Source organism: Sparus aurata, chromosome 21 (assembly GCF_900880675.1).
Source record: "Sparus aurata chromosome 21, fSpaAur1.1, whole genome shotgun sequence".
NCBI classification, from domain to species: Eukaryota; Metazoa; Chordata; class Actinopteri; order Spariformes; family Sparidae; genus Sparus; species Sparus aurata.
Genome location: NC_044207.1, coordinates 3,939,053 through 3,965,628, shown reverse-complemented (window position 1 = coordinate 3,965,628; position 26,576 = coordinate 3,939,053). Strand labels below are relative to the sequence as shown.

The 26,576-nt window shown below is 41.6% G+C and overlaps 1 protein-coding gene across 1 annotated transcript; it reads left to right on the top strand.

The window, feature by feature from the left end:
• On the top strand, positions 1 to 25,867 carry rnf31 (ring finger protein 31). Its single transcript, XM_030403175.1, has 24 exons — positions 1 to 464; positions 3,246 to 3,444; positions 3,902 to 4,048; positions 5,286 to 5,441; positions 5,536 to 5,592; positions 9,182 to 9,380; positions 9,842 to 10,022; positions 10,433 to 10,566; positions 11,182 to 11,354; positions 12,489 to 12,722; positions 12,810 to 12,995; positions 13,095 to 13,262; positions 13,356 to 13,541; positions 14,347 to 14,553; positions 14,645 to 14,818; positions 15,429 to 15,527; positions 16,355 to 16,444; positions 16,879 to 16,993; positions 19,566 to 19,678; positions 20,431 to 20,541; positions 21,936 to 21,984; positions 23,745 to 23,841; positions 24,506 to 24,671; positions 24,799 to 25,867. Exons 2-24 carry the CDS (start codon positions 3,247 to 3,249, stop codon positions 24,847 to 24,849), a joined length of 3,291 nt encoding a protein of 1,096 aa, XP_030259035.1. The 5' UTR covers positions 1 to 464; position 3,246; the 3' UTR covers positions 24,850 to 25,867.
• The last annotated feature ends 709 nt before the right edge of the window (positions 25,868 to 26,576 follow it).

Here is a 26,576-nt window from a genome sequence, read left to right as displayed (position 1 = left end):
ATATTTTTGGTCGCCAAAAACAATCGACACATTTCATTGCACGTCCATACATCACTAGCTGATTTGAACAGCGGGTCTTTAATGTTGGAGGGGTCATGTCATTCATATACCCAGCTCAGCATGTTATAGCCGCTGTGTTGCGTTCACGGTACACGCACAGAAACGACTCCGCCGTAAACCATCCGTTCAGGAACCTTTCAGTGACGTCACCTGCGCCGTCCATGTTTTGCTCCAGTCTGAGAGCCCGGTGTGTCTGACAGCGACTGTACACTGGTCATCGTTCAGTCCCATGTAGTGGTCGCATTACGTTTCACTGCCTGGTAAACAATTGGCGTTGTGAGCTGAACACCTCACATTATGTTACCGAAGAGAGCGTGACCGTGCTGCTGCTGCTGCTAGTGCTGCTGCTGCTGGAGGAGGAGGAGGAGCAGACCCGGTCACTGCCGTGTTCCTGTGCACCAGAGGTAGGCAACACACACGAGCACAGACCGACAGCCGCAGTATTAGCACCGCACACTGTGACGAGACGAGTGGGTGTGTGTGCTGTAGCTAACAGTTGTGTGTTTACACGTGCAGCTTCACGTCTGCATTGTCTCAGAGTGACTGAACCTGCTGCACAGGCAGCAGAGCAACATGACATCTCCATGCTGTGTAATGATGTTACAGTGTGACACAGTTGCTGTCATCAGTTGGCTCAAATGGATCTTAAAGCCTGTCAGAATGGAAGACTGCAGTGAAGAACTCCTTTAGAAATGACTGCAGCACAGGTAATGGGCAGTGCAGCTGGTCCAGGTGCTGCCTCAGTCTGAATCCTGTACACTTCATTACAAAGCAACGTATGTATGCTTGTGATGTTACCTCCACTCTGCTGCACTTTTTATTCCACACATGCATTTTATAAACTAGTGACTAATTACTTTGCAGTTTGCAATCTGCATCAGAGCCAAAGAAAGGGATTTAATGTTTCAACCCATGTAGGCTGTAAAGTAATACACACATGTATGTCTCGTTTACTTTTACTTGTAAATTTCTCGCCAGAATATTGTTTTAGGTGCGTATGTTCATTTGGTATCACATACTTTAACATGAGATACCTTAAGACTTTTGCTCTCTAGCACTAACATTGTACTTTCACCTTGTAATATTTTAACATTTTAACGCACAGTACTTGAGTAAATTTACTTCAGTATAAACTTTTCACAACCCACTACTTGTAACACTGCCATGTTATTATGTCACATGACACGAGAAAGGCGTAATTTGATTAAAAGATATCAACACACACATCTTGGACAGATTTAATCGTTAGGCCTGGAGGTGAAAGCACTGCTTGTATCAAACGTTTCAAATGCTAACGTTAGCTAATGGATGATTCCTAAATGTAAGCTGCAAAGATATGAACTTACCTCTGACATGTAGCGAACGGACCAGAAGTATAGTTCCCCCAAAACTGAACACAAGTTCAGTGTTTGAGTACATGTACTGTGTTACTGACCTGCTGCTGACTGGATCTTATGTAGGCCCCTGACAGTCACATAGGGAATGTGGAAGGAAGTGAAAGAACTTGTTATTGGAGACGTTTGGCCCGTCAGACACAGCTGCAAATAATAACATTTTGAATTGCTGCAACTGCTGAGCCATTGTTCCGATTTTTTCCTTGTAAACTTTATTGATAAAAGTTAACTTTATTCATATAATAAAAGGAGTACCGCAAACATGTGTCAGACAGTTATTCACCGTAAAGGCTTCAGTACTTAACAGTATTAAAAATAATTTACCATAACTACAACAAGCTTTGTCATTTTGTGAAGATAACATTTTGCCAAGTATGGAAGAGTGTAAGGGCCAAGGATGAGGGAAAAAATTGAGGGAAGGGAGTTTTTTTTTCCATTGTGCACACCAAAAAAAAGTGGAAATGTCAAGAATAAAGTCAGCTCTTCTGGTCCCTCGGGTCCAGTTAGGCGAACGACCTGGGAGCAAGATTTCAGCTTGCACGAATGCGGCCACCTCTTCCTGCTTGTGTGGTTTTTCATTCTGAACAGACAAAGAATTTGGCATAATCTCTTCAAAGTCCTAATACTGACAACTACACTGTGTGTGTGAGCTAAGAGAGAAATCATTTCTTTGTTACTAAAGCCGATACTGAAGTACAGTTCCACCAGTTCATCTACACAAGGCATTTTGTTGAGGCAGCCACATGAGCTGTTTGCTGTAGTCTCAAAGAGTCGACTTTAATCTTAAAATGTCAACTTTATTCTCGAGATTTCAAGTTTCTTCTGTAAATCAAAGCAAAAGGAAGAAGCATGGAAACAAGCTACATATAAAAGCTCAATAGTTTCACCCTCATATTCACAAGAAGTGCATCTGTCATTCACAGTTGGAGAGACACGCCAGATGTTAGCTTTAGTGGGATAGTAACTCTTTGAATTTAAAGTGAATAGAAGCTCTTTGATTCTATTTGGAATGCTATGTTTATGAGGTAAAAGAAAGACAGTGTCCCATTGTTTTCTATTAAACCCTCCTATATTTCCACATTCATTCACCCGGGCCTCTTGGATACTGCAGTGTGCATTTTACGCTATTTTTTGCACTTTTTATAGACAAAAAATGAATGAATTAAAAAATTAATCCCATAATAACAAAAGTATTTATTAAGCAAATGTTTGTTGCAGCCGTAAAGAAACAACAACACACCTGGATCAGTTTGACACCACTGGTCAAGTGTGTTAACATGTTTACAATTGTAAGTGATTGCTAGATACATCTGACGCCGCAGACTGATTGGAATGTGATTCGTTTTGCTGACAAGTGACATCGCTGCCTGTGCGCTCGGTACCAGGTGTGTTGTTGTTTCTTTACGGCTGCAACAAACATTTGCTTAATAAATACTTTTGTTATTATGGGATTAATTTTTTACACACCTGCAAGAACACACCTGTGTTCTTGCTTGGTTGGAATGAAAACCTGCAGCCACACGGCCCTTTACTGGATCAGTTTGACACCACTGCACTAGACATTAAATGTGCATGTTGGCACTGTTATTGTGAGCATGTTAGATGACAGCCCCACAGAGCTGCTCTCTGTCTATACACATTGCCCTGATGTCATGATTGTATAATCTTTTAAAAATGTGTGAGACTTACTGTAAATGTAACCATATGTTTTTTTATTTTAAGTAATTGCACATGTGTGTGTGCGTGCGTGCGTGTGTGCGTGTGTGTGTGTGCGTGCGTGCGTGCGTGTAGAATGCCATCTCTGTCTGAGCAGCTGCAGGAGGTGCGGAGTCGGGCTGAAGTGTGTCTGTACTCTGGTGGTAGGGTGGTGGAGGTGCGGGCGGGGGTAATGGCTATGGCTAATCTACCCTTACCGCCCTGCTCCAAGTACCATCACATCGCTGCAGAGACCATGGTCATAGAAAACAGCTTTGGCAGTAACAGGAAGGAGGTGAGAGCGAACCTGTGCACATACAGTATCTGCACCAGGAAATGCCTACAGTATATACCACTCATCCAGACAGAGACCAAGTTGGGTAAATCAGGATTGTAGGTAACACTTGACCAACACTTAGAGTATATATTGATTACTGCTGTGCCACTAGTCTGGGTAAACATAAAGACCTATTTCATACAGGAGCCTATGAAAATTGAGACCAATCAAGCAAAGTGTTCCTTCACTAATAATGACTTTATATCAGTGGAGAAGATACAGTAGAGGAAGAATAGATGGAAGAAAATAGGAAAGCATTCATTTGATATTTGATTGTTGACAATATTTTTAATAAACAGACCAAAAGCCAACTCAGTTGGAGGAAACAGCTACACAGAAAGATTAATCATATGTTTCTATTTCCCACTGCACAGATCTGTAAAACTATTTCCTGTTTCCTCTGCTTCTTCTTAAGACCCTTGCATCTCTCCAGCGCCTGTCTACAGCACTGAATATCCTGGAAAAGTATGGCTGTAACTTGACAAACCCCAACAGGCCCAAGTACTGGAGGACCGTGAAGCACAACAACCCGGTGTTCAGGGCCACTGTTGATGCTATTCAGGTAACAAGAACTAACAAACCTTAAAAAAAATACGAGAGACAAGTAACGAAACACTGAGTGCATATATTCCTAAATTGTTGAGTGTTGTTGGTTTTAGTAAATTAGTATTCACAAAGCAGAGATATTAGCATGTTCATCGTTCATCATCATCGTTCTGACTTATTCTTCTGTTTGGCACAGTGCGGTCGTTATTCCCTTGGTGAGCAGCATGTGAATGTTATCTTAAGTTACATGGTGGAACTTTTGTTTGCAACTTTGATCGATGACAATCCTGTCCTTCCTTGAACCTGCCCAGAACATGTCCTGATCTTGTCCCAATGATGTTTATCATATCATCAAACTGCTACAGCTTCTCTCAATAGATGAGAGCAGGCATACGTATCTTTCCTGTTGCCATGGCCCCTTTTGGGTGAAAACAACCGCTGTGAAATTTGAAAAGGTTGTACCACGGTGCCTAAAAGCCTCTGTGATGCATTTTGCACATCAAACATAAAAAACAAAAAGAAAAAAGAAAAAACACACATTACGTTTCTTACCCAGCAAGCAAAGGGCAGGAAAAGAAGAGATCTATGACTTCAGACCAAAGGGAGGATGGAAATGATAAACTCTGGGACCTGACCAGTCAATACGGGTTAATCTAAAGGAAGTTACTCAGTAAATGTCATGTGCGCTTGTGACTGTAGCTCGAGGCTAATCATAAAAGAGTCTTTGTGTTGGTGTTACTACAGTTTTTACTGTGACAAAAATATGACGCTCCCATAACACACCGTCCTTTAGAATGGTGTTTAGTCCAATCAAAAGTTTGTATTTTACTAATCTACCTAAATTGTGCTGACCCTGCCTTCTGATAATGAACCTTGTAGGCAGCCTGATGTAACGTAGGAAGTAGAGCTAACTATTTTTCGACTCTTCCTAGCTCTTAATATACTGTAACGTAAGCACAAACCGCTATCAGAATAGAGACCAAACAGCAAACATACAGTACCAAAACTGCAAATGCAAGGTAAAAAAGTGACAGATGACAAAAATACATGGACACCTGAAAAGCAATAACATAGTTGTGTACCTCAGGCTAGTCCATTTTGATGGAAGTGGACTGAAAGGAAACAACTTGTTTTTCTTAAGTAAGGAACCGAGGAATGTCTTTCTTTAATGTCTTTCAGAATCAACTGTTTGGAAAAACGAATAGAAAAAAGATGAGTTCACATTACATCCCATTTGTGCTATCCGTTTCCAGGGAGGACGAGCGGTGCTCTGTCTCTATGGTTACTCCAATCAGCAGCCAGATGGACTCAGCTTCCCTGATGACGTCATGGATCCTGATGTGGGCCGTGTGGCTGCAGTAACCCTAGAAGTGATGAGCCTGAGGATCGAACTAGAAATGCTTATCAAGGTGTGTGTGTGTGTGTGTGTCTGTGAATTTTATCCAAATTTGTGTGTGTTTTCGGGGGGATTAAAAGCATTAATGTTATTTTTCTTTTCTACAGGAGGCTCATCTCCACCCTGAGTTTTATGAGAGAATCATTCCGACACTGAGACACAAGGTAGAGTCCATCATACAGCCGTCATATCTCTCATCACTTCAGTCACATGTTTAATTGAAACAGTACATTGATAAAGACTGTATAACTTGGTGCTTCAATACTGAATTACAGTGAAACTCTCGCCAAAACTCGCGTTAGCAGTAGCTTGTTCCACTCCTAGTTGTCATGGCAGCCGAGAAGTTTCGATCTCCGAATGTGACGTAACCTGGAGGACAGTTAAGTTGGACCGCTCCTAAAGCTTAGTTCCATATAAATTCACGGATAATTCATTGTTTTGTCATTAGCAAATACAATATTGACCTTCAAATTGAAAAAGGAGCCTCACATAAGAAACAATACTAAAATAAAAACCTGTAAAAGTCACGTAAGATATCGCGTTGTTGCCAGAAGACAGTAGCGGTCCACCTTAACTGTCCTCCATGTTACGTCACATTCTGAGATCGATACTTCTCGGCTGCCATGACGACTGGGCGTGGAACAAGCTGCTGCTAAGGTGAGTTGTTAGAAAAACCTTAAAAATCTTAAAAGTGCCTCTTTCGTCGTAATTATGCTTTTACATAAAGGTTTGACTCATATACATTCACAAAAAAAGCCTAGGTTGCATTTTGGCCAGAGTTTTGCTTTAAGGTGTTTTTTGACAATCTCCTGATTTTTTCGTCATGTCTGTCTTTCTTCAGTGACAGGAGTTTTTACCAAGTTAGTATTAGGGATGCACCGAAATGAAAATTCTGGGCTGAAACCGAAAACCGAAAAAATGAGGAAACCAAGGCCGAAAACCGAAACACCGAAAGAAATTATTATGCCAGTTATTAATACCATTGCTTTTATGGCTATGACTGTGCACTAACCTTACTAAAATCAAGGCATTGCAATTCAAAGAATAAATCAATTACAAAAGTATGAAAATATTTATTTAGCACTGACATTACAACAATGCACAATTTAAAATAAAATGAAATTCAAAATAAAAGGTTTATCTTGACCCCACTCATGTGTACATTACATAAATAATAATGTACAGGCCTATAACTGACTGGCCTGCTGAAAGATTGTAAAATTAAATATGTTCTCACATAAGTGAAAAAAAGTGCAAAGTGCATTTTTAAATGTTCTCTGTAGGACTACTACAACAAAGTGCATTCAGAACAAGACTGCAGCTGCTGGAAGATATAACACTATTTTCTCTGTAGGCCTACAACATGACAGTGTATCAAAACAAAGATTGTCATAGCCTGTATGTTAACCGTAGGCCTTTAACAACAACAAATGCACCAAGAATTGCAGATGTTCAAAGTGGAAAACAAATATTTAAACACTCGACACAAGCCCATTCTACTTCTTCAGGTAAAGTGGCAGGTTTTTCTTGATGAAGAGTAGCTTCTCTGCTTTATCACAGTGAAGTCTGTTCCTCTTCTCATCGAGAATATGAGCTGCAGCACTGAACAGTCTCTCGCTGTCAGTGCTTGTGCACGGAGCAGACAAGTACTTGCGTGCCATCTTTGCCAGGTCAGGAAAACGGCCTTTGTTATTTCTCCAGTAGGCAAGAGGGTTATCACTTCTGGGGATGAGGACTTCAGACAGATAACCATCAAACTGTTGAGCGGTTGAGTTTGTCCTCTGCCTGACATTTGTGAAAGATAAATAGGGCCAGTGCATAAATAAACATTTGTGTCAAATAAAATAAAAAATGTCTAGCTGAAAAATAAAATCATCTGATAGTCACATATAGTAAGTCAGAACTGAATAGCCTGCCTATTATTTGGTGCACTCTCTTGCAAAATCTCATTGAACGTATCAGACAACGAGGGTGCCTGCCCCTCATCTGGTGCAGAGAGACGAGTCCTTTTTTCTGCGCTCTGCTCTCCTTCTCCTGCCCTGTGCGCTTCTCCGTCTCCGTCTCCAAGCGGGTTCTCCGCATCCATCGCAGCCTGGATCATTTCTCGTGCACACCGCCTGAGCATTAAACAGCTCAGGTAAACACACGTCTGAGAAATGTCGTCTGCTCGGCATGTCATAACATTGCTCAACATGTTCTATCAGCCTACGAAATCCCACATCCTCTACGACAGAGAATGGCTGATCATCTAAGGCAATGAATTCCATCATTTTTTGTGTAATGCCCTTTGCCTTGGCACCATCACTGGAAAACTTTCTTGCCTTTTCAAAAACATCCGCCACAGACGGAGTGGGCGTGCTCGGATTGAATTTCCTTTTCTGTGCCACATTCTTCTTATATTCAGAATGGCAATCAGGATGTTTGGATTTCAGGTGATAAATGAAACCTGATGTGGAGAAACTCTTTGCAGATGCACCCCCTATTTTTTTTTTTTTTTTTTGGCCTTTCATGGCTTTATTGACAGGACAGTTGAAGATATGACAGGAAACAGGGTGAGAGAGAGGGGGAGTGACACACAGCAAAGGAACCCAGGCCGGGAGTGGAACCTGGGTCCACTGCAGCGAGGACAAAGCCTCTGTACATGAGACACCTGCTCTACCCACTGAGCTAAACGGCACCCCCAGATGCATCCCCTCTTGAAATTTCAGCATTACACGTTTTGCAAATCGCTATCTGTGGGTCTTTCATGGATATATTGAAATAAGTCCACACCGCAGACATGTTGGCGCTTATCCAGACAAGCGTTTGCTGGCCGCGGTTTTTGTTTGCGTCATCACAACTTTCTGTCGGCCGTGTTGTTTCGGTGGTAAAAGTATTTCGGCCACCGAAAATGTTCGGCCGAAAATGGCCCAAAAGTCCAAAGAAAATTTTCGGTGGCCGAATATTTGGTGCATCCCTAGTCAGTGTTCTTTCAGTGTGACTGCTTTTCAGTTTCAACTTTCTGTCAGCATTTTGGTGTGGAGGGGAGGAGTTTGAAGGGAGTGGCAAGGAGAGTGTGATTTGTATACCCACATAATAATGATGATACATATTTCTGACCCTAGAACCCTGCCCTTGGAACTGAAAATCAGTGACTTGCAAAAATACTGCCCTGGTTAAAAAAAATGCTGTGACTGTAAAAAGACAGACATGGAGAACAAAATCAGAAGACTGATTCATTGAAATACACATAAAAATCCTCCAAATTATAGACATATAAAATACAATTCATGTCTGTGTTTGATTTTTCAATGTAACTTTTTACAGTGCTTAATATGTGTTTCAATGCCAATGTTTCCTTTGTCCGTACAGCTTATGTTTTCACAGACAAATGTTATTCTCAATGCCAAAATTCACAAGAAAAAGAAAAAGAAAACCTTCATGCAATATTAAAGAAAGTGAGGAAAATTCCTGTAGTCGTCTCTTCGTCCAGATCCACACCAAAAGTTAACGAGGTCTATTGTGGGCTGACATGGATGTCCTACATCCAAGTTTCATGGTAATCTGTTAAGTAATTTTTGTGTAAATCTGCAGACAAACCAACCGACCAACATAAGAGACGGGGTAGAATCATGACCTGCTTGGTGCAGGTAGTGAGATCTGAGACCAGCCTTAGAATTATGCACCCTTTATTATCCCCCTTTTGTTCTCCTGGTACTATAGGTAATTTTGAGGTTCATAACAGACCTTGTGCCAATTTATCTCTCTTATCAGGATGTGGGTCTCAACACTGATGCTGTGGTCTTCCACTCCTACTCCACTTCGTGCCATTCGGATGGTCAGACCAAGTCTTTAGCCTTCCCCCTCCACCATCGCTCCTCCAGGGAGAGCGGCCATGGTCACTCCCTGTTCTCCCAACACCAAAGTATAAGGTCCATTCAGGTCTTTTCCACCTCCTCAAAAAAGCACCCAGGTGAGGCCTCGTAGACTATAGCAGCCACCCAGCAGCTGCTTAGTAGAAGCCTAAATATCTAATATACCATACCAACGACACTCTGGACTGAGAACCAGCCTACAACGATTAGGCTCAATTCCAGTACATCACTTGCACCTACCACTTAGCCATACACTTCCGTTTTGTGCGTACACATCTAAGTGTAGGGTGTCCCGGTTCTTGCTGGGATAAAGGGGTAGGGTGACATGTTAGGGCGACATGGCTACCCAGACAGGTTTTTCAGATGCACACTTCAAACCAAGGGTTCTGAAAAGTCTCTGCTGTTTCACTGTATTATGACCTCTCTATATAACAAGCATGAAACAATTTTAACCAGTTTGTACTGGTTGGTATTGTACTGTGGATTTGTGGAATTGGTACAGATTCTAGTAGAGTATGATCTGACACTTTAATACATGGTATTGATATCTCTGTTTCAGAGAACTGCACTATCTGTGAAATATTCCGTATCTCGGCCCACTGCCTCACCTGCCTCCAGGGGCTCTGCTCTGAATGTGACAGACTGTACCACTCCTACCCTGAGAGGGCCAACCACCGTAGAACAGCTGTCACATCAGCATCATCATCATCATCATCATCCCAAAACAGGAGCAGTCACAGGTCGGGATCAACAGTTACGGCAGTTCTAACTGAGAATACTCTGATTCCTTTGATCCACCTCCGGTGCCGGGTTTGCCTACTTTTCAGCAAATATCAATCAGAGATAGTTCACTTCAGGATTCATTCATATCCGTTGGGATAAAAGGTGTCAGCAGGTGTATGTGTTGGTGACCTTCCTTTCCTCTCAGCTGCCCTCTTTCCTCACCTGTTTGGTTGTGGATCTTCCATTATAGTTTCCCTGAAGATAAGACAAAAGGGTTTGTTTGAGTCCTTATGACTGAATGAATTAAATGGCTGAGTCAAGTCAAAGTGTTAGAACTGAGGTGCCGGTACGGGTACAAGTATGTGTGAAATCATTATTAATGGATGTATACAATAGTATACTGTCTCTGCCTGTCCCCCTGTTTCAGTTCTTCCACCTGGCGTTGCCTTCACTGTACAAAAGTCAACTCTGTGCAGGATGTGCTGTGTGAGGAGTGTGAGCGCCCTCGCATCGAATCAGTCAGCTCGAAAGCAGATGAATCGCAGCCTGCCACCATCACTGGTCTGTATTGTCAGTTGTTGCATCCCGCTGCATCAGTAACACACCTTCTTTATTCTACTAATTAATAGTTTCCTCCATGACACACAGACTGAGATAAGATACACCACACATACGTCACATTAGAGAAAGTTGTTAGATTTTCTGACTTAAAGCAATCCATTATGTAATAATTGAAGTTTGCATTGTATTCATGATATCATGATAATGTCAGTGCTGTTTGTAACTTCATTTTTGTAATTAATACTTGCGCTGTACTTGAGTTTGGTTGGACGTGTAAGTGATGTGGGTGCGCCAGCATGCTGACATTTATTTTAGTTTTAAAAGATATTCAGGCCAACCACAGAAAGTAAAAACAATAACATTTCCATGAGGTTCATCACTTACTGTCCTCTGCAGACAATTAGTGGGAAAAACCCTCACAGTACACATACACTGGCCCTAACACCACCAACCAGCCATCCTCCTTCACTGTGCCATTGTCACTTACCCATGGCTGGCACTTTTTTATTTCATCAGAAAGCAAGACAGTCATGGTACTTCTGGAACAAAACAGTGGTACTGTGCTTGTGTGTGTGTGTATCTTAACGTGTGTGTATATTAATGTGTCCTTATCAGAGTGGCAGTGTCGAAGTTGCACTATGGTAAATGCAGCCAGCAGTATTCTGTGTGAGGTGTGTGAAAGACCTCGTTTGGCCACACGACCTCCAGTGACCCCGTCACACCCACCCGTCAACCCCCCCAGACCACCAGCACCAGTACTGGGCATGCCCGGTGACCCAGACAGCCAGGTCAGTTACTGTCTTTTGCTTTGATTAGGTTTTTTTGTTGTGTGTGTGTGTGTGTTTGGGGATGTGTATCATACATAAATCTGTTCATACGGTCACATTTCAGAGACCTGCATTCCATATGGGGACAAAATGCAAAAAAGTCCCCATAATGAGCAACATTACAGTTTAGGGTGAAAACTTTGTTTAAGCACAGGGTAACGTTCAGTCAGGGTCAGTGTTGGTGTTGGAGAAGTTGGCTATCTTCAGACTTAAGACCAGTTAACTTGGAATTGCTTGTCCAAATTAGGAAAAAGCAGATTTTTGGTCAGTTAGGTGCGAGATACGTTATGCTTTTAGTTTTCATTTTCAATTTGAAATGTCTTTCATCTTTGTTGGTTTTGTTTATATCATTTGATCTCTGTGACTTCCAGCAAATTTAACTGTGAAAACAGCGTCCGCAGGGAACAGGATGACATCACTGATATGCAAGCATTACAAGCTGTAGCTTCCTGAACCCAGTGGAAAACACGCCCAGTGGCTGTCACAAATATAGAAAACCTTGAAATCAACACGGTACAAATGTGTATGTACATGTGTGAAATAAAAAGACTGTTTTTTAATATAACAGCCAGAAAATACTGTTGTCTCTGACAAAAGTGTTGCTAGCTGGTTCCAACATGGTCTTACTGAGTGGCTGACTGTGTCTGAACTATAGTCACATCTTGCAGAAGGGTGAAGCACAATTCAGTTTCATTGTGTCTTTGTGTATTTGTATTTGCATCTTCTTTTCAGTTACAGTTCATTATGTAGAATCTGAAATAAATTATTTTCATCAGAATATATATATTTTTTGTGCTGTAGTATTCAGACCCTGGTGATACTACGAACAAAGTTTCATGTTGTGTCGAGTCTTCTTAGTGTTTTTAAGATAGTAAATCTTAAAAGTGCCTCTTTCGTCATAATTATGCATTTACACGAAGGTTTGGCTCATATACATTCACAAAAAAAGCCTAGGTTGCATTTTGTCCAGAGTTTCACTTTAACTTGCTTGTGACAAAGACTGATAATAGGTTAGAGTGTGCAGTTAACACAGTAATGTGTGTCTTTTGTATAATGAGTGACTCTCTCTCTCTGTCTCTGTCTCTCTCTGCCAAGTGGGTGTGTCAGTTCTGCACCTACCTGAACTACTCTCCTGCTACAGTTTGTGAGATGTGTGACCTGGCTCGTCCAGAGCCCGCAGCCCTGCCTGCGAAGCTCCGTCCCCCCTCTCCTGTCAGACGGGTCCCCGCCCTACCAATTAAGTCCAAAGAGCCCGCCTCTGAAGACCTGGACTCCTGCAGGCAGAAGCTGATGAAGGAGGAGGGGCTGAAGCTAATTCAGCTGATTAGAGCAAGCCACTGTCCTTGATTCTAGACTGCATTTTTGTCTATCCTCTCACATTCCCTCCCAAACGTGTGTCCTTTATGTGTGTGTCAGGATGGAGAGAAGAAAGGAGTGAGTCCAGAGGAGGTGTACACAAGCATGAGGGTAGCAGGGGACAGCAGCATCCTGCCCTGCAAGTGGTTAAAGACAGAGCTTCCTCTGCTGTTAGACCAGATCAGGATGTCGGTGGCAACATGCTCTCTTCAGTGTGTTTCTGATCAGACCACAGCAGAGCACACAGTCAGTACAGTATGCTTCTCTCAGTATGTGATCCTGACAGACAGATCGCACCACTGTCAGTAGTGTTTTCTGTTTGTGACAGTCCTCTCTTTGACACAGAGCAGCTCAGTTGAAGCTCCTGCAGGGGATGCTGGGAAAGAGGTGGACCCTGCAGACACAGACAGCGTGGTCCAGTTGTCGAGAGCAGAGGCCAAGCAGGCCTGGCTGACAGCAGGGGGCGACACTGAGAGAGCTGCCAGACAGGCTCTGAGGGACAGACTGGCCAAGGTGACACATATTTCTCCATAATCTGTTTATAAATGTGCCATCAGTCTTTGTTTTGTCAATAGACATTATTTTTTGTCCACCCTACTGTCTCAGGTGAAGGAGCTGTGTGCACTGGGCTTCAGTGATGAGGCACGCTCTCATGAGGTTTTAAGGCAGAGTGGTGGTGAGGTGAGAGGGGCCCTGGCCCTGCTGCAGCGACCTCTTCTGGAACCATTTCACAAACGTCTTTGGAGTGACAAACCAGAGTCTCCTGTAGACATCCATCACCCTGACAAACAGGTGAGACCAGGCCTGGCAGCAGGCACAGCCACCTCAGTACAAGCTATTTATTCACCAGCTAGTCTCTCATTTTCATTATTTATTTATTTATGCATTCATTTAACATTTTCTCTAGTTGCTCATCCTGCCCCATCATACAAATGCCAGACAACTGAAATAGGTGGGAACAAAACAGCAGTGCACACCTCACCCAGGCTGGGTGGGTGCACAAGCTTGACCACATGCCAAGGGTCTAGTTAAAGTCTTCTCAAATCAGTTTCAGTTGTTTTTAGAGATTTGAAAAGTTCCACGGTAACAGAAACACATCATTCTTGAATGAATCATTCTTGCTGAAATCATAACGCTGTATTTCAACTGTTTCCTGTGTGCTGGTCTGGTTTTAATGACTATAATGCTTTTATATTTGACTGTTAAAGCTGCACTGAATGATAGTTACATTTTTAGAAAGGATCCAATGAGCTGTGCTGTACGTAACCGTAGAGAACCTTCATGAACTCTGTTCCTCTCTGTTCCATTATTTACTACGAGGTTATGTTTTTTCTAGGTCTGTAAAATGAATTCTCACCAGCCTTGTTTCCAGCAGTGAACAGCATTTAGCAACCAAAGAGTCACATAAGAGAATGAATGCTGGGCTTAAATTGATCAAATTATACAACATGAAGACTAATTGTTGTGTCCAGTGCACTTCTCGAATTGATCAATCAATCAGTGGAGCCTAACTGAGGAAACTTATCAAGCATGAGTAATGGCTGGAACAGCTGGTAGGACATGTGAAGTCTGAACATGTTTCTTTCCTTTTTTCCAGCGCATATGTCGGAGGTTACTAGCAGTGTACGATCTTCCTAGCTGGGGTCGCTGTGAGCTGGCATTGTCTCTGCTTCTGGAGCACAGCGCCCCCTACTCACTGGAAGATGTGGTGCAGGCTGTACGAGAGTCCCATGACAGGGAGTTTATCAAGAGAGTGCTGGCTAAAGAGTGTCCCATCTGCCTTTCTGTCTTCCCCCACAGCAAGGTACTGACACAGAGAATGTTTCTAAGAGCTTTGCAGCGTTGAAGCACATCTCGAGTCATCTCTTCCCTTGCCGTCCTCTCCTCTCCCTCAGATGCAGTCTCTGACATCGTGCCAGTGTTCGGTTTGTTGCGGCTGTTTCCAGCAGCACTTCACCATCGCTGTGAGGGACAAACACATTAGAGATATGGTGTGTCCAGTCTGCTGGGAGCCTGACATCAACGACCCCGAACACCTCAACAGCTACTTCTCCACTCTGGACATCCAGGTAGGGAAGCAGATGAAGAGAGGAAGGAATGTAGTGAGTGAGAGTCACCATTCATTCATTCTATTGGAATTCACTGGTTTTAGTCCAGAATGAGTGTGACCGAGCTGCCGCAGTGATGTGTACATAGATTTGGACAGTCTCTGATTTCATCTGCCAATAACTACTATTTTATGTCAATAATAAAGGTGTAGTCTGTGGCCACCTAACATTTTATTACTCAAAACAATAAGAGGCAGCATATCACCAGAGTTACTGTTAACTGCTGCTAACTGCAGCTTCCCTTTGTTTCTCTAGTTAGTTAGCTGGTTCAGATCATGGATGTACTGGATATAGAGTTTGAGATGGCATCCCATTCATTCATATGAAAGCTACTCAGTGGCGCTCTGAAGCCAAAAACGTTTGACTTCCTGGGTAAAAAAAATACCCAGATCATCCGTGATTTTTTCACATTCGGCTGATTTTAGTGTAGTTTTGTGTTTTCAACAAAAAATCTGTCTGTCTGTCTCAGACCATCTCCAATTAGGTATGTGTACATGTCTACACTGACACTGTAGCGTGATACCTTTTAAGGCGCTGATTTACAGCTTTTCAACTGTGTTATGTTCCTCAGCTGCGAGAGTGTCTGGATTCAGAAGTCTATGAGCTGTTCCATAAGAAGCTGACAGAACAGGCTCTGATCAAGGACCCCAAGTTCCTCTGGTGCTGTCATGTAAGTACACAATGAGTCACTCTTGATTTAGGCACAGAAAAGATGGTGAACAAGATTCATAAAGTACCACTTTTTTTGGTAAATGCAAGCTTTTTTATTTTTTAACCATTATAGGGCCCGAGCACTATGAGTGTAAGTTTTACAGAAACAATACAGATTCTACAGATTTAACACCACAGACTTCACATTCAGTCAGTATCATCCTCAGACCTTGAAGATGAAAAGTTATACCTGGTGGCGTGGCAGTGCGGTCGATTTTGCTGCTTCGCCATAAAGCAGGAAGTCCAGATAATTCCAACATACAATTTCCAATCGACACCAAATTGCTCACACATGTAGAGTGTTTCACCCTGAATATGTCTCTGCATCAATACTGTGTCATATCCATAGCGCCACACACTGGACACAGGAAGTCAGCCTCGTATCATTCAATCTGATTTTATTTATATAGCACTAATAACATGTAGCACAAAGTGCTTTACACAATAAATGCAAGCAAAACAAAGCAGACGTAAAACCACAAGCCACACACACACACACACACACACACATTTTCTCTCACACATAACACATGCATACATTTTTGACAGAAAGCAACTGAAGTGCTATCTTACTCTCAGCCATTAGCAGTGCGGACAAACATCATCCGATTTACTTGACATTTACAGGTTGTTTTCTCCACATCATACATTACATGACAACATGACGTATGATTGATGGGTGATCTCTCGCAGACACAAGCAGTGATATTTCACCACATCCAGTAAACGCGCATCACTGCTTGCAGCTTGAATTTCCTCTTGTTTCCTCTCCTCTCCTCTCCTCAGTGTTCCTATGGGTTTATCTATGATGGAGACCAGCTGAAGGTCACATGTTTCCAGTGCCGCAACAGTTTCTGTGCTCAATGTAAAAAGCCTGTAAGTAGTCTTTGTCCCTCCCTGTGTTGTGCCTTCTGTATTCGCTTTCTCACAAATCATATTGTTTCTGCCCTTTTTGTGACTTAAATTTTCAGTTAATTGAACAGTTTGTTATTAAAAAACTGAATGTTCAGATTGGTGAGTAATAGTTAAAAATCAAAACAAATCTCTTTAATCACCATAGAATAGAATAGAATAGAATAGAATAGAATTATTTTATTGTCAATGTAAGCTCAGCTTCCAGTGAATCATAGATGCATCTCAGTCAGTGCAATACAATAAGACATAACATAAAAACATGCAAGAATGTATATATATATAAAAATATATATATGTATATGTATGTAAATCTTCAAAGCTTGGTTTCATCAGGGGATGGAGTGGTGGTCAACAGTGGAACTGTACAGTGTCATGTTTCACTCTTGTATCTTCAGTGGGAGTCTCAGCATGCAGGTCTGTCCTGTGAACAGTACCAGTCATGGAAGAGGGAGAATGATCCAGAGTATCAAAGACAGGGCCTGGCGGGATACCTCAGAGACAACGGCATCAGTAAGCACACACACTCATTTGACTGTGTTATTTTGTAGCAGCAGCTGTTGTAAAGTGTACGTTAGTTAAGGGTGAATAATAGATCTATAAGTGATGTATAAGGCACATCTTGTAAGTTGCCGGGTGGTAGACAACACTGTATCCTCCAGCCCAAATTCATATCTAATTTAGAGATGCACAGATCGATCAGCAACCGATCGCAATCGACCGATAATGCTCCTATCGGTTTTGATTGGAGTTCTCAAAATAGATCAAATCAGGCCGATCAGATGACGTTTCAATATAGAGACAGTGCATTGACTGCATGCAGGGTGGGAACTTCACGGCGGCCATGGCCGCCATTGCCTCGCACTTTGGCCTTGATGCAGCGTGAAAAAAAATCTCATGGTTAGGCCACAGTGGCCCTCCGTGCCCCTGGCCCGGTCAGCGTAGCGAGCTTGCCTTGAATTACAGCCACCTGAGTGCACAGTAGTCACTCACAGTAACTTCAGTGAGTCCGCGGTTCGCGCAGGTGGAGTCTCATCATCACGATGATCTCACGTGAAAGCCTCTCAAACAGCAGCAGCGTCTCAAAACAGAAGAACGAAACGTACAGCACAGCGAGCGAGCGCAGCCGGTTTGATATGATACGTAACTGACTTATGTGGTAGGATTTAGTTTGGTAAAGTTGGAAATATATTCACAGATTCGAACTTACCGCATCAATAACTCATAAGTGAAACCTTGTTAAAACACAGACGACGGCTCTTTCCTACCGTAGTAAGGAAGACAATGAGCTACAACCGTATTTTAATCAAAACGAGCGGTCCTCCGGGTCCTCCTCCTGTGGTCAGCCGTCTGTGAGACGAGGGCGCAGGGACCGTCTACAAAGTGCAACACCGAAAAGAGAAACTACAAAAAATATTCAATAACTTCACTATTATTCAGAGTGTAGTGCCACCAAAATCACTCCACACATCAGTGGTCTCCTGCTGTTATTCTACAATTTTTTGTTTGGAAAAAATGTGCTTTGCCATAATTTTGGGGAATTTCTATTGGGAGAAATATTCAATAACACTAATATTCAGTGAGGTGTCACAAAACCCACCTCACCCTAACCCTACTTAACAAAAACTACTTTCTAATGTAACTTTAACTTGATTTTGGTATTAAAAAATGTTTTAATACACAATCCATGTCTTATTATAAATTAGGATGTTATGGTATCAGTCTGAAAGGTAAATCAACACATTTTACTCAGTGGCCTTTGTGCCCTGTCATGTGGTCTTGATGCCCCTGACAAAAAAAAAGTGAAGGCCAAATGGACTTGCCCCTAAAATGACAAAATTCCCACCCTGACTGCATTCCCACTAGTAAGCTACAGTTACTCTATGTAAGCTGAGTCCAAGTTGTCTCTAAGAGTCTCTAGAGTGTGAAATATTGCACATTGCCTCAGCCTGCAATAAAACGGTGGTCAATTCATGATACTTTCTCATCTCCTAATTTTTATACTTAATAATACAATGTCAATGTTGTGTAAGAAGAATCATTAATTAAATATATGAAAGTTACACAAGACAACAATATAGAAGAATTTATGGATTTGACGCTGTGATCTGCAATATTATGATCGGCAGATACTGCTTTCGGTGATCGGTGATCGGTGATCGGCCCCGAAAATCCTGATCGGTGCATCTCTATTCTAATTAAGCTTAACTATAACTCCCAAGGCAGTACAGCACCATCACTACACTTTCCATCACTCTTAACTCGGATACGTTGAAAATAAACTTTGTGTTATACTGAACTGAGATGAAATTGACTGACCAACTGCACACACGAAAAGCAAAATATGCAATTGTTTAATATTTTAAATGTGTCAAAATATGCATTAAAGGAGCAGTCTGTAGTTTTGGGGCAGAAATGTTAACGAGCAGAGAAAGCTCTTCACTGGCTGATTTCTTTTCTGCCTAAACAAAACAAAATAATCAAACTCTATGTTTTCATGACTGAATAAACTGAATTAACAAACTGATCTTAAAGGACAACACAGTTTATACTGTTTTACTTTGTTTATATGTGGCGGACCCTGCCACCTTCCTAGCTTCAAACAGTGTTCTAGGACCTTGTTGTCCTCTGAGAACAGCTGTTTTGTTCACTTATCATACATACATTGATACACTGATGGTGGTGGCTGCCATGCAAGGTAGTTTGGGGTTCAGGATCTTGCCCAAGGACACTTCGACATGCAGACCTGAGGAATCAAACCAGCGACCTTCCGACACGCGAGCCACGCTGAGCCATCAGCCATGCTCATAAGTGTTAGTTAGCTTCAAGTGAAATATTAAAATATATCAGTGGCCATCAGCTCCTGCAGGTTCTCCATCAGGTGAGGCTGAGCAGGTGGAGTTCAGCCTACAATCTACCTGCCTCCTCAAAGGAGTCACAAGGATGCCACACATGAGTCCAGTGATCATCTATGTACAATAGAGTAGATGAATCAACCTTAATGTACTGACACTACCTCTGTCCTCCATTTCCTCTTTGTCTTTCTTCACCACTCACCCCCTGCCCGTCTCCTTCCTCCCTGCAGCCTGTCCTAACTGTCGCTTTCAGTACGCGCTTTCTAAAGGAGGCTGCATGCATTTCTGCTGCTCACAGTGTCGTTACCAGTTCTGCAGTGGCTGCAACAACCCTTTCCACACTGTAAGTCTGACACAAACTGAAGTCCTGTGTCATATGCTCATGGTGTAATTGTCTAAATAGTAAAGGCAGTGGTACATATTAGCAGAACACTAGATGAAATTCTGGCCCACATATCACTGTACCCAGATACATTTGTATTTTCAACAACATAGACTGAGGAAAATGATTATGTACTCCTATCAGCCACAACATCACCACTGACAGGTGAAGTGAATAACATTCCTCATCTCCTTACAAGTCAAAGCTCTGCTGGAAAACCCTGGCATTCAGGTGGATGCCAGTACACACACACACCTCCTCACTGCGCAGAAACAGATCCAAAATATGTCAGTTCAGCGTCTTTGATGACTTTTAAAAGATTTCCACTGGAGAGCCAGAATGAATGTTTTTTTGACATCTGGAGATGATTCACCAGCTTTCAAGGAGCTAAGAAGATGTGACATTGAGAAACAGTCCCAAAACATTAATCTCATAACCTGCCACTATGATTTTAGAACCATTTTTTCTAGGAACACACACATTTTAGGATACAGAAATGATGATCAGCAAGTTAAGAATAATTTGTTTAATCATTACTTTATGCCACCTGTGATGACATGTTACCTGACTAAACACAGATATGTGTTGAAGCTCTCACAGGTTGAATTTGATGTTTCCAACACATTTGGTGTGACGGTTACTGAAGAGGTGATTAATATTTGACATACCTGAACAGGTGACAGGTGTCTCCTCCTCTCTTGTCTTCCTGACAGACCTGTGCAGTGGATGAGTGCAGTGTGTCTGGATTACATGCCCACCATCCGAGAGACTGCCTCTTCTATCTGAGAGACTGGGAACCTTCCAGACTGCAGGCTTTACTGCAGGTACACACACACACACACACACACACACACACACAGAAGAATGCCTGCCTCCACGTGTAATTGGTAGAGGTGATTGGAATTTGGATTTTTGATGAAACATGAATGAACTCAAAATGTTGTATTTTTGAATTGTTATTCTATTCAGAGTGTTATTGTGTTTTCTCAATTGCTGTGTAAATACTGTATTCTGTTTGTTTTTATTTAATGTGTAGTTTTGTTTTCAGATCTGTTGGTCTGGTCTGTTATTGTGTTTCCTGATGTGAGTGTCACTCTGTGTCCTGTTTTGTTGTCGTGTTCTCTGAGGTCTGCTCCAACTGGCAGGTTTATGATTCAGTTCGACAAGATCAGTGTTTGTTCAGTTAAGTCTAGCTATTGTCACTTTGAGTCAAGCTGAAAAACCCATCATCATTTGTGGACTTGTGACACTGCAGTTCACCATGGCAACAGGAAAACGAAGGCCTGAGTCACCACTGTAGAGATTTTGATATATATATAGATGGAGTGTGACCATTTTTCTTTACAAAAAAAATAAATAAAGCCTTGCAGGAATGGAAAAGTCGTGTCAATAAGTAACACAAAAAGTTTCATTCAGTGTTGTCTGTTAATTTATTGTTAGCCAGACGTACAGTTCCGTGATGGGTGATGAAGTGGTGGAGTCTACCTGTGTGTCAGGCTGTAGTCTACATATATACAGATTGAATGTAATGGCATATTTTAAAAGAAAACAAACTAACATCAGGGATTCATTATATTTATTTTTTTCAGTCGATAGGATAAACAATAATTACCTGCTTCTCATGGGCCATACCAAAGACATTTGTGTATTTTAAAAGCTGTAGGTTATGCACACATAAGGGTAAGAGGGGTGAAGGCTGGAAGCATGGATGAATGGATGGATAAACTAAGCCAAGCGTGCCAGGTGACCTGACTACAAAAAGATGTGGGACAGGGATGTTCTCTGTGTTTAATTGAGGGTTGCAGTAGGCCTTATGATGGCACTGTGTTTATATGTTTGAGTGCACATGTGTGTTACTGTGTACGTGATTTGAGTGTCAATAATAAAATTGTGTTATTTAAGAAATTTCATAGTGCTCCTAAATTTTTTCTGTGCTCCTAAATTTTTTCACTAGGAGCACCTGTGCTAAGCGTACAGCCCTGGCGCAGGTTACATTCACAGAGTTAGGTACTGTGAAGACCCAAAGGTTCCCTCATGTCAGGGTTAACAAACTTTTTACTGAACGTATTTAATATGGTTGTGTTTTGGTTCTGTTGTCATGTGTTATGTAATTTTGTGTCTTTTAAATGTTGTGTTTTGTTCAGTGTTTGACACCCTGGGGCCACCATAGAAACAGCGTAAACAGTCTCATGTGAGTCTTCTTTTCTTTGTGACTTAGAATAACGGAGTTGCCTTCAACACTGAGCCCCCACCTGGAACACAGACAGGTAGGCCACATTTATAGTTCGAAATATGTGCAGAATTTTCATTCAGGTGTTTCAAATAGTTTGTCCATCACATCTATTTTAAGAGAGAGAGATGGAGCAGCAGCAGCTCAGGGTGAAGCAAGAGGAGGAGGTAGTAATAATGGGGTAGATGCCGCCATATGTGTACTTAACAAAACATAGAAAAGTTAGTAGCAGTACGTGATGATATTAAAGTTGTTTGATGGTTGAGTTCAAATTCACATTCCATGAATGCAAACCAAACCTGCTGTCCACTGTTCCTTTGAACACTGGACACAAAACTAAATACGACCTACCATCAAAAAACATCAGACAATATAGAGAGGGGGTTCAGTGAATAAGACACAGGAGACAGTACACAAGATGTGTGCAAGTTATTGTGCAGAGTGCCACATTATACTGTATCTGTTTTTATTTAACTATGGAAGCTCAGGGGAGAACCATGAGTGTACTATCGTCTATTTGGTGCTAGTAAAACCTGAAAAAACATAATCTGCTTACCTGGAAATAATCTGCTTACCTGGAAATTCCTGGAATTCAGAGTATGTTACCACCATCTCTCTGAGAGGCACAGACTGAGACTACCAGGTGCTAATATTTAATGTTGGCTCCCTCCATGGAGGAGGGCCCACTCCCTATGGAGATATACACGGCTCATTCTAAGGTAATGAAAACACAACAACTATTATTTTCAGTTGATTAGACTCTAATTAAAAACATACTTATGAATATTATATTCCATTTCTGCACAGTCGGTTCTGCTAGATGCAGCAACATATTACGCACTGTACCTTTAAGTATTTGTTTGGCCTTTTTATAGCTTTATTGATAGTACAGTTGAAGAGGGTGACAGGAAACAGGGAGAGAGAGGGGGGGAGTGACACGCAGCAAAGGTTCCCAGGCCGGGAGTCGAACCCGGGTCTGCTGCAGAGCCTCAGCACATGGGATGCCCGCTCTACCAACTGAGCTAAACGGCACCCCATACCTTTAATTTTTGTTAGTCAAAATCGTTTTCTTTTTTAGTAAAACTTTTAGTGGGGAAATAAACGTATTAAACGCAACAACTTTCCTTCCTGAATCCCATCTGAGCTGTATACACATCGCCTTCAGAGGTACAGAATTGTGGCAGGCCATGTCGGAAAGTTTCTTTCCATCTCAGGTGCAGCCTGAGTCACGGTCCTGTCAGGAGGAATGGTATTTTCTCTGGTAATCTCTTCATTTTTCATCCAGTGCCTCCGTCAGGTGATAGTTCAACATCTGAATATGTCGCTTTATGATCAAATACATGCAGAGCTAATGGTATTCCCATTAGCCTCAGCTGGACTTTGTTATCAATGCTCCAATAATTACCAAATGTTTGCATGGTAACATGATGGTGAGCATGATAAGCATTACACATGCTTAGTACCAGCATGTTAGTATTATCGTTGTGACATTGACATGTGACATTAGCATTTAGCTCAAAGACCTTGTTAAATGAGATATTGTTAAACATTAAGACAGAACTCTCTACTGACTTTATATTTAAACCCTAACAGATCTCAAATACCTTGCTGTTTATTCTCAATTAAGTACATCTCATTTCTTTAATTTCATTAAATACAGGTCTGTGTAAAATATCATTATTACATGTTTTCCAGGGCATTCGATCTTTAGACATTTACTCTTTCGTTTTTTGTCCTTATTCTACTGTCCTCCTTTTGCTCTTCGTCTCTCTTCCTTTATCTTCTCCTCTTTTTCAGGTCTGTGTGGAGTGATAGAACAGAAGGATGAAGGAGGGCAGCAGCCAGATTCAGCATGTGGAGCTCAGACCCAACCTGGACATGCTGGACTCTGCGAGTATGATGCTTTATTCAGGATTATCTACTTTTGTCTAAAGCAGTTTTTTTTGCATGCACTTATATTAGTCTTAAACCCCAGCGTAATTAGGACTCCTCACCTCTGTGTGACACTTCGAAGTAGAGTTTTTGTGGGTGTATAAAATACAAGAATCTGAATTAAAATGTATCAAATATTATTTTGACAGAAGAGGAAGAACTGCTTGGAGGAACTAAGAAAAAATAGGAAAACCATTCCATAGTTACCTGAAAGTCAGATGACCCAGCTTCGTATCAAAGACAAATGTTTTGACGGAGGGGCTGCAAGGGAATGTTTACTTAGCTTAGCAACATTTGCCACTGGCGTGCCGTGTCCAACCGTACCGTGCTGATTTGTTTTTCCATTACCAGTTTCACCGCTGCAACATTAATCTCCACCTGACGGTGTTAAGTAATGTGTTGTTATCATAACCAATAGGAAAGATAGAAAAAATAGATATAAAAATGACTCAGGTTGTACACAAGATAAAATTTGCCTTTGTACAATAACATCACAAAATGTAATTCTGAATGTATATCAGTATCCTGAACACCACCCTGTTGGTGTGAGTGTATCATTAGTGCTAGAAGGAGACTGCCATGTGCCAAGTGTGATCATGCTAACATAGTGGTGTACTGTTACCCAGGAAGCATTACCGGGAGTACCTGGTCAGCCTGATCAATAGCCAAGCCATCGACCCCGCCCCCCTCTACAGCTCCAATGAGCTGCTGCTGGCCTGCAGGAGGTACAAGGTGGATGACACCCGCAGGGATGGAGAGGATGGCTTCACCTTCTACAGCAGGCTGCTGGAGGTGAACTTTATTCCACATATCACACTGCATAAAATTACATTGAGTAATTTAATTTCTTATGTTATGCATTCTGTGATTTTATTTATTGTGAGACAGTGACACTAACATCCCTCTGTGGTCTCTGCAGAAACTAATGGATGAAGTACCGCTCGGCGACAAGGTGCCACGCAAGAAATAATGAAACATCTGGCATCCTATTCACTGCAGCTGTGATTATATCCACCTTTTAAACTTTGGTTTCAGCTACAAGAGACAAATGCTCTTTAATTGTTAACTCACGTTCCTAGCTAGTTGAGGTTATGCTTTAAAACACTTTAAAACACTTGAAAATGCTCATCGTTATAAATGGTAGATGTATGGTTAATTCAAGTCTAGTTCATAGTTATTTGACAAATACCATATCGAGCACCACTAGTGGTCACAGTTCAGCACCAGCGTGTCAGCAACAACCCCCCTCTGTGTGTGTGTGTGTGTGTGTGTGTGTGTGTGTGTGTGAGATAAGATCACAGAGAGGGAGTGTGACGTCACCCTCAGGATGCCTTGCTCCACTATATCTTTACATAGTTATTTCCTGACATCTAGTGAAGCTGAATGTTTTGTATTGGACCTTGCAATGAAGCAATGAAATGCTTTATACAAAAATGTATTTAGGAATTGTTAAGGTTTAAACCATCAATGCAAAAATGACCATCCAAATAAAGTTTCTAGATGAACTACACATTATTTATTAACCATTTACAAATTATTATAAACATCAGTTGCAACTTTACAATAAAACGTTGCTTAATACATAGTTTATTAAACATGTCATTTTTTGTGAACAGTTAAACAACTATGAACTAAAATTGAATTAACTATAAACACACTTATTTATGTTGCTTGGTATAATGTGTTTTCCTTGGATACCATGGTAATCTACTCTGGTAAAATTCAGCCAACTTTGTGATACCAGAAAGCCTGGTGGAGCCCAAAAACAGCCGTCTAACCCAGTCTTTACTGCACATGTGTCATGGTTTTGTTTTATGTATTGCATGTATAATTGCTACACTTGTGCATGTTTAAACTTGACATGTGAGTCTTGTATCTGAATCTGTTTACAGATATTAACAGTATCTTCAGAGGATTTGTCTTGTTGCTGATGGGGCGCGGCAGACAATGATGAGATTCTAAATAAAATTACTTTGAGCAATGTAAAAGTGTGATGAATATGTAGTAGTATGCCCAACTTGATGAATGTGAACTCATGTTGAACAGGTTTGTAACCTGTTGATGAGTTAGAAATTCCAAGTCCTTTTAAGAAGTGTTTCATGGGAGTCATTGTTTTGAGTGTATGGTATGATAGGGCTGACAGTCAAATGAATTGTCAGTTATAGACTGGTGAAGCTTATTTCACTCTGTGACACACATGTTTGAATTGTAGTGGTGTTCTACACTGATCAAGCATAACATTATGACCACACAGGTGAAGTGAATAACACTGATTATCTCTTCATCATGGCATCTGTTAGTGGGTGGGATATAGCAGCAAATGAACATGCTGTCCTCAAAGTTGATGTGTTAAAGCAGGAAATATGGGCAAGCGTAAGGATTCGAGCGAGTTTGACAGGGAACAAACTGTGGTGACTAGACGACTGGGTCAGAGCATCTCCACAACTGCAGTTCTTATGGGGTGTTCCCGGTCTGCAGAGGTCAGTATTTATCAAAGTAGTCTAAAGAAGGAACAGTGGTGAACCAGCAACAGGGTCAAAGAGGGTCAAGGCTCACTGATGCACATGGGGAGCAAAGACTGGCCTATGTGGTCCAATCCAACAGACGAGCTACTGTTGCTCAGAGTTGATGCTGGTTCTGATAGAAAGGTGTCAGAATACACAGTGCATCACAGTTTGTTGTGTATGGGGCTGCATT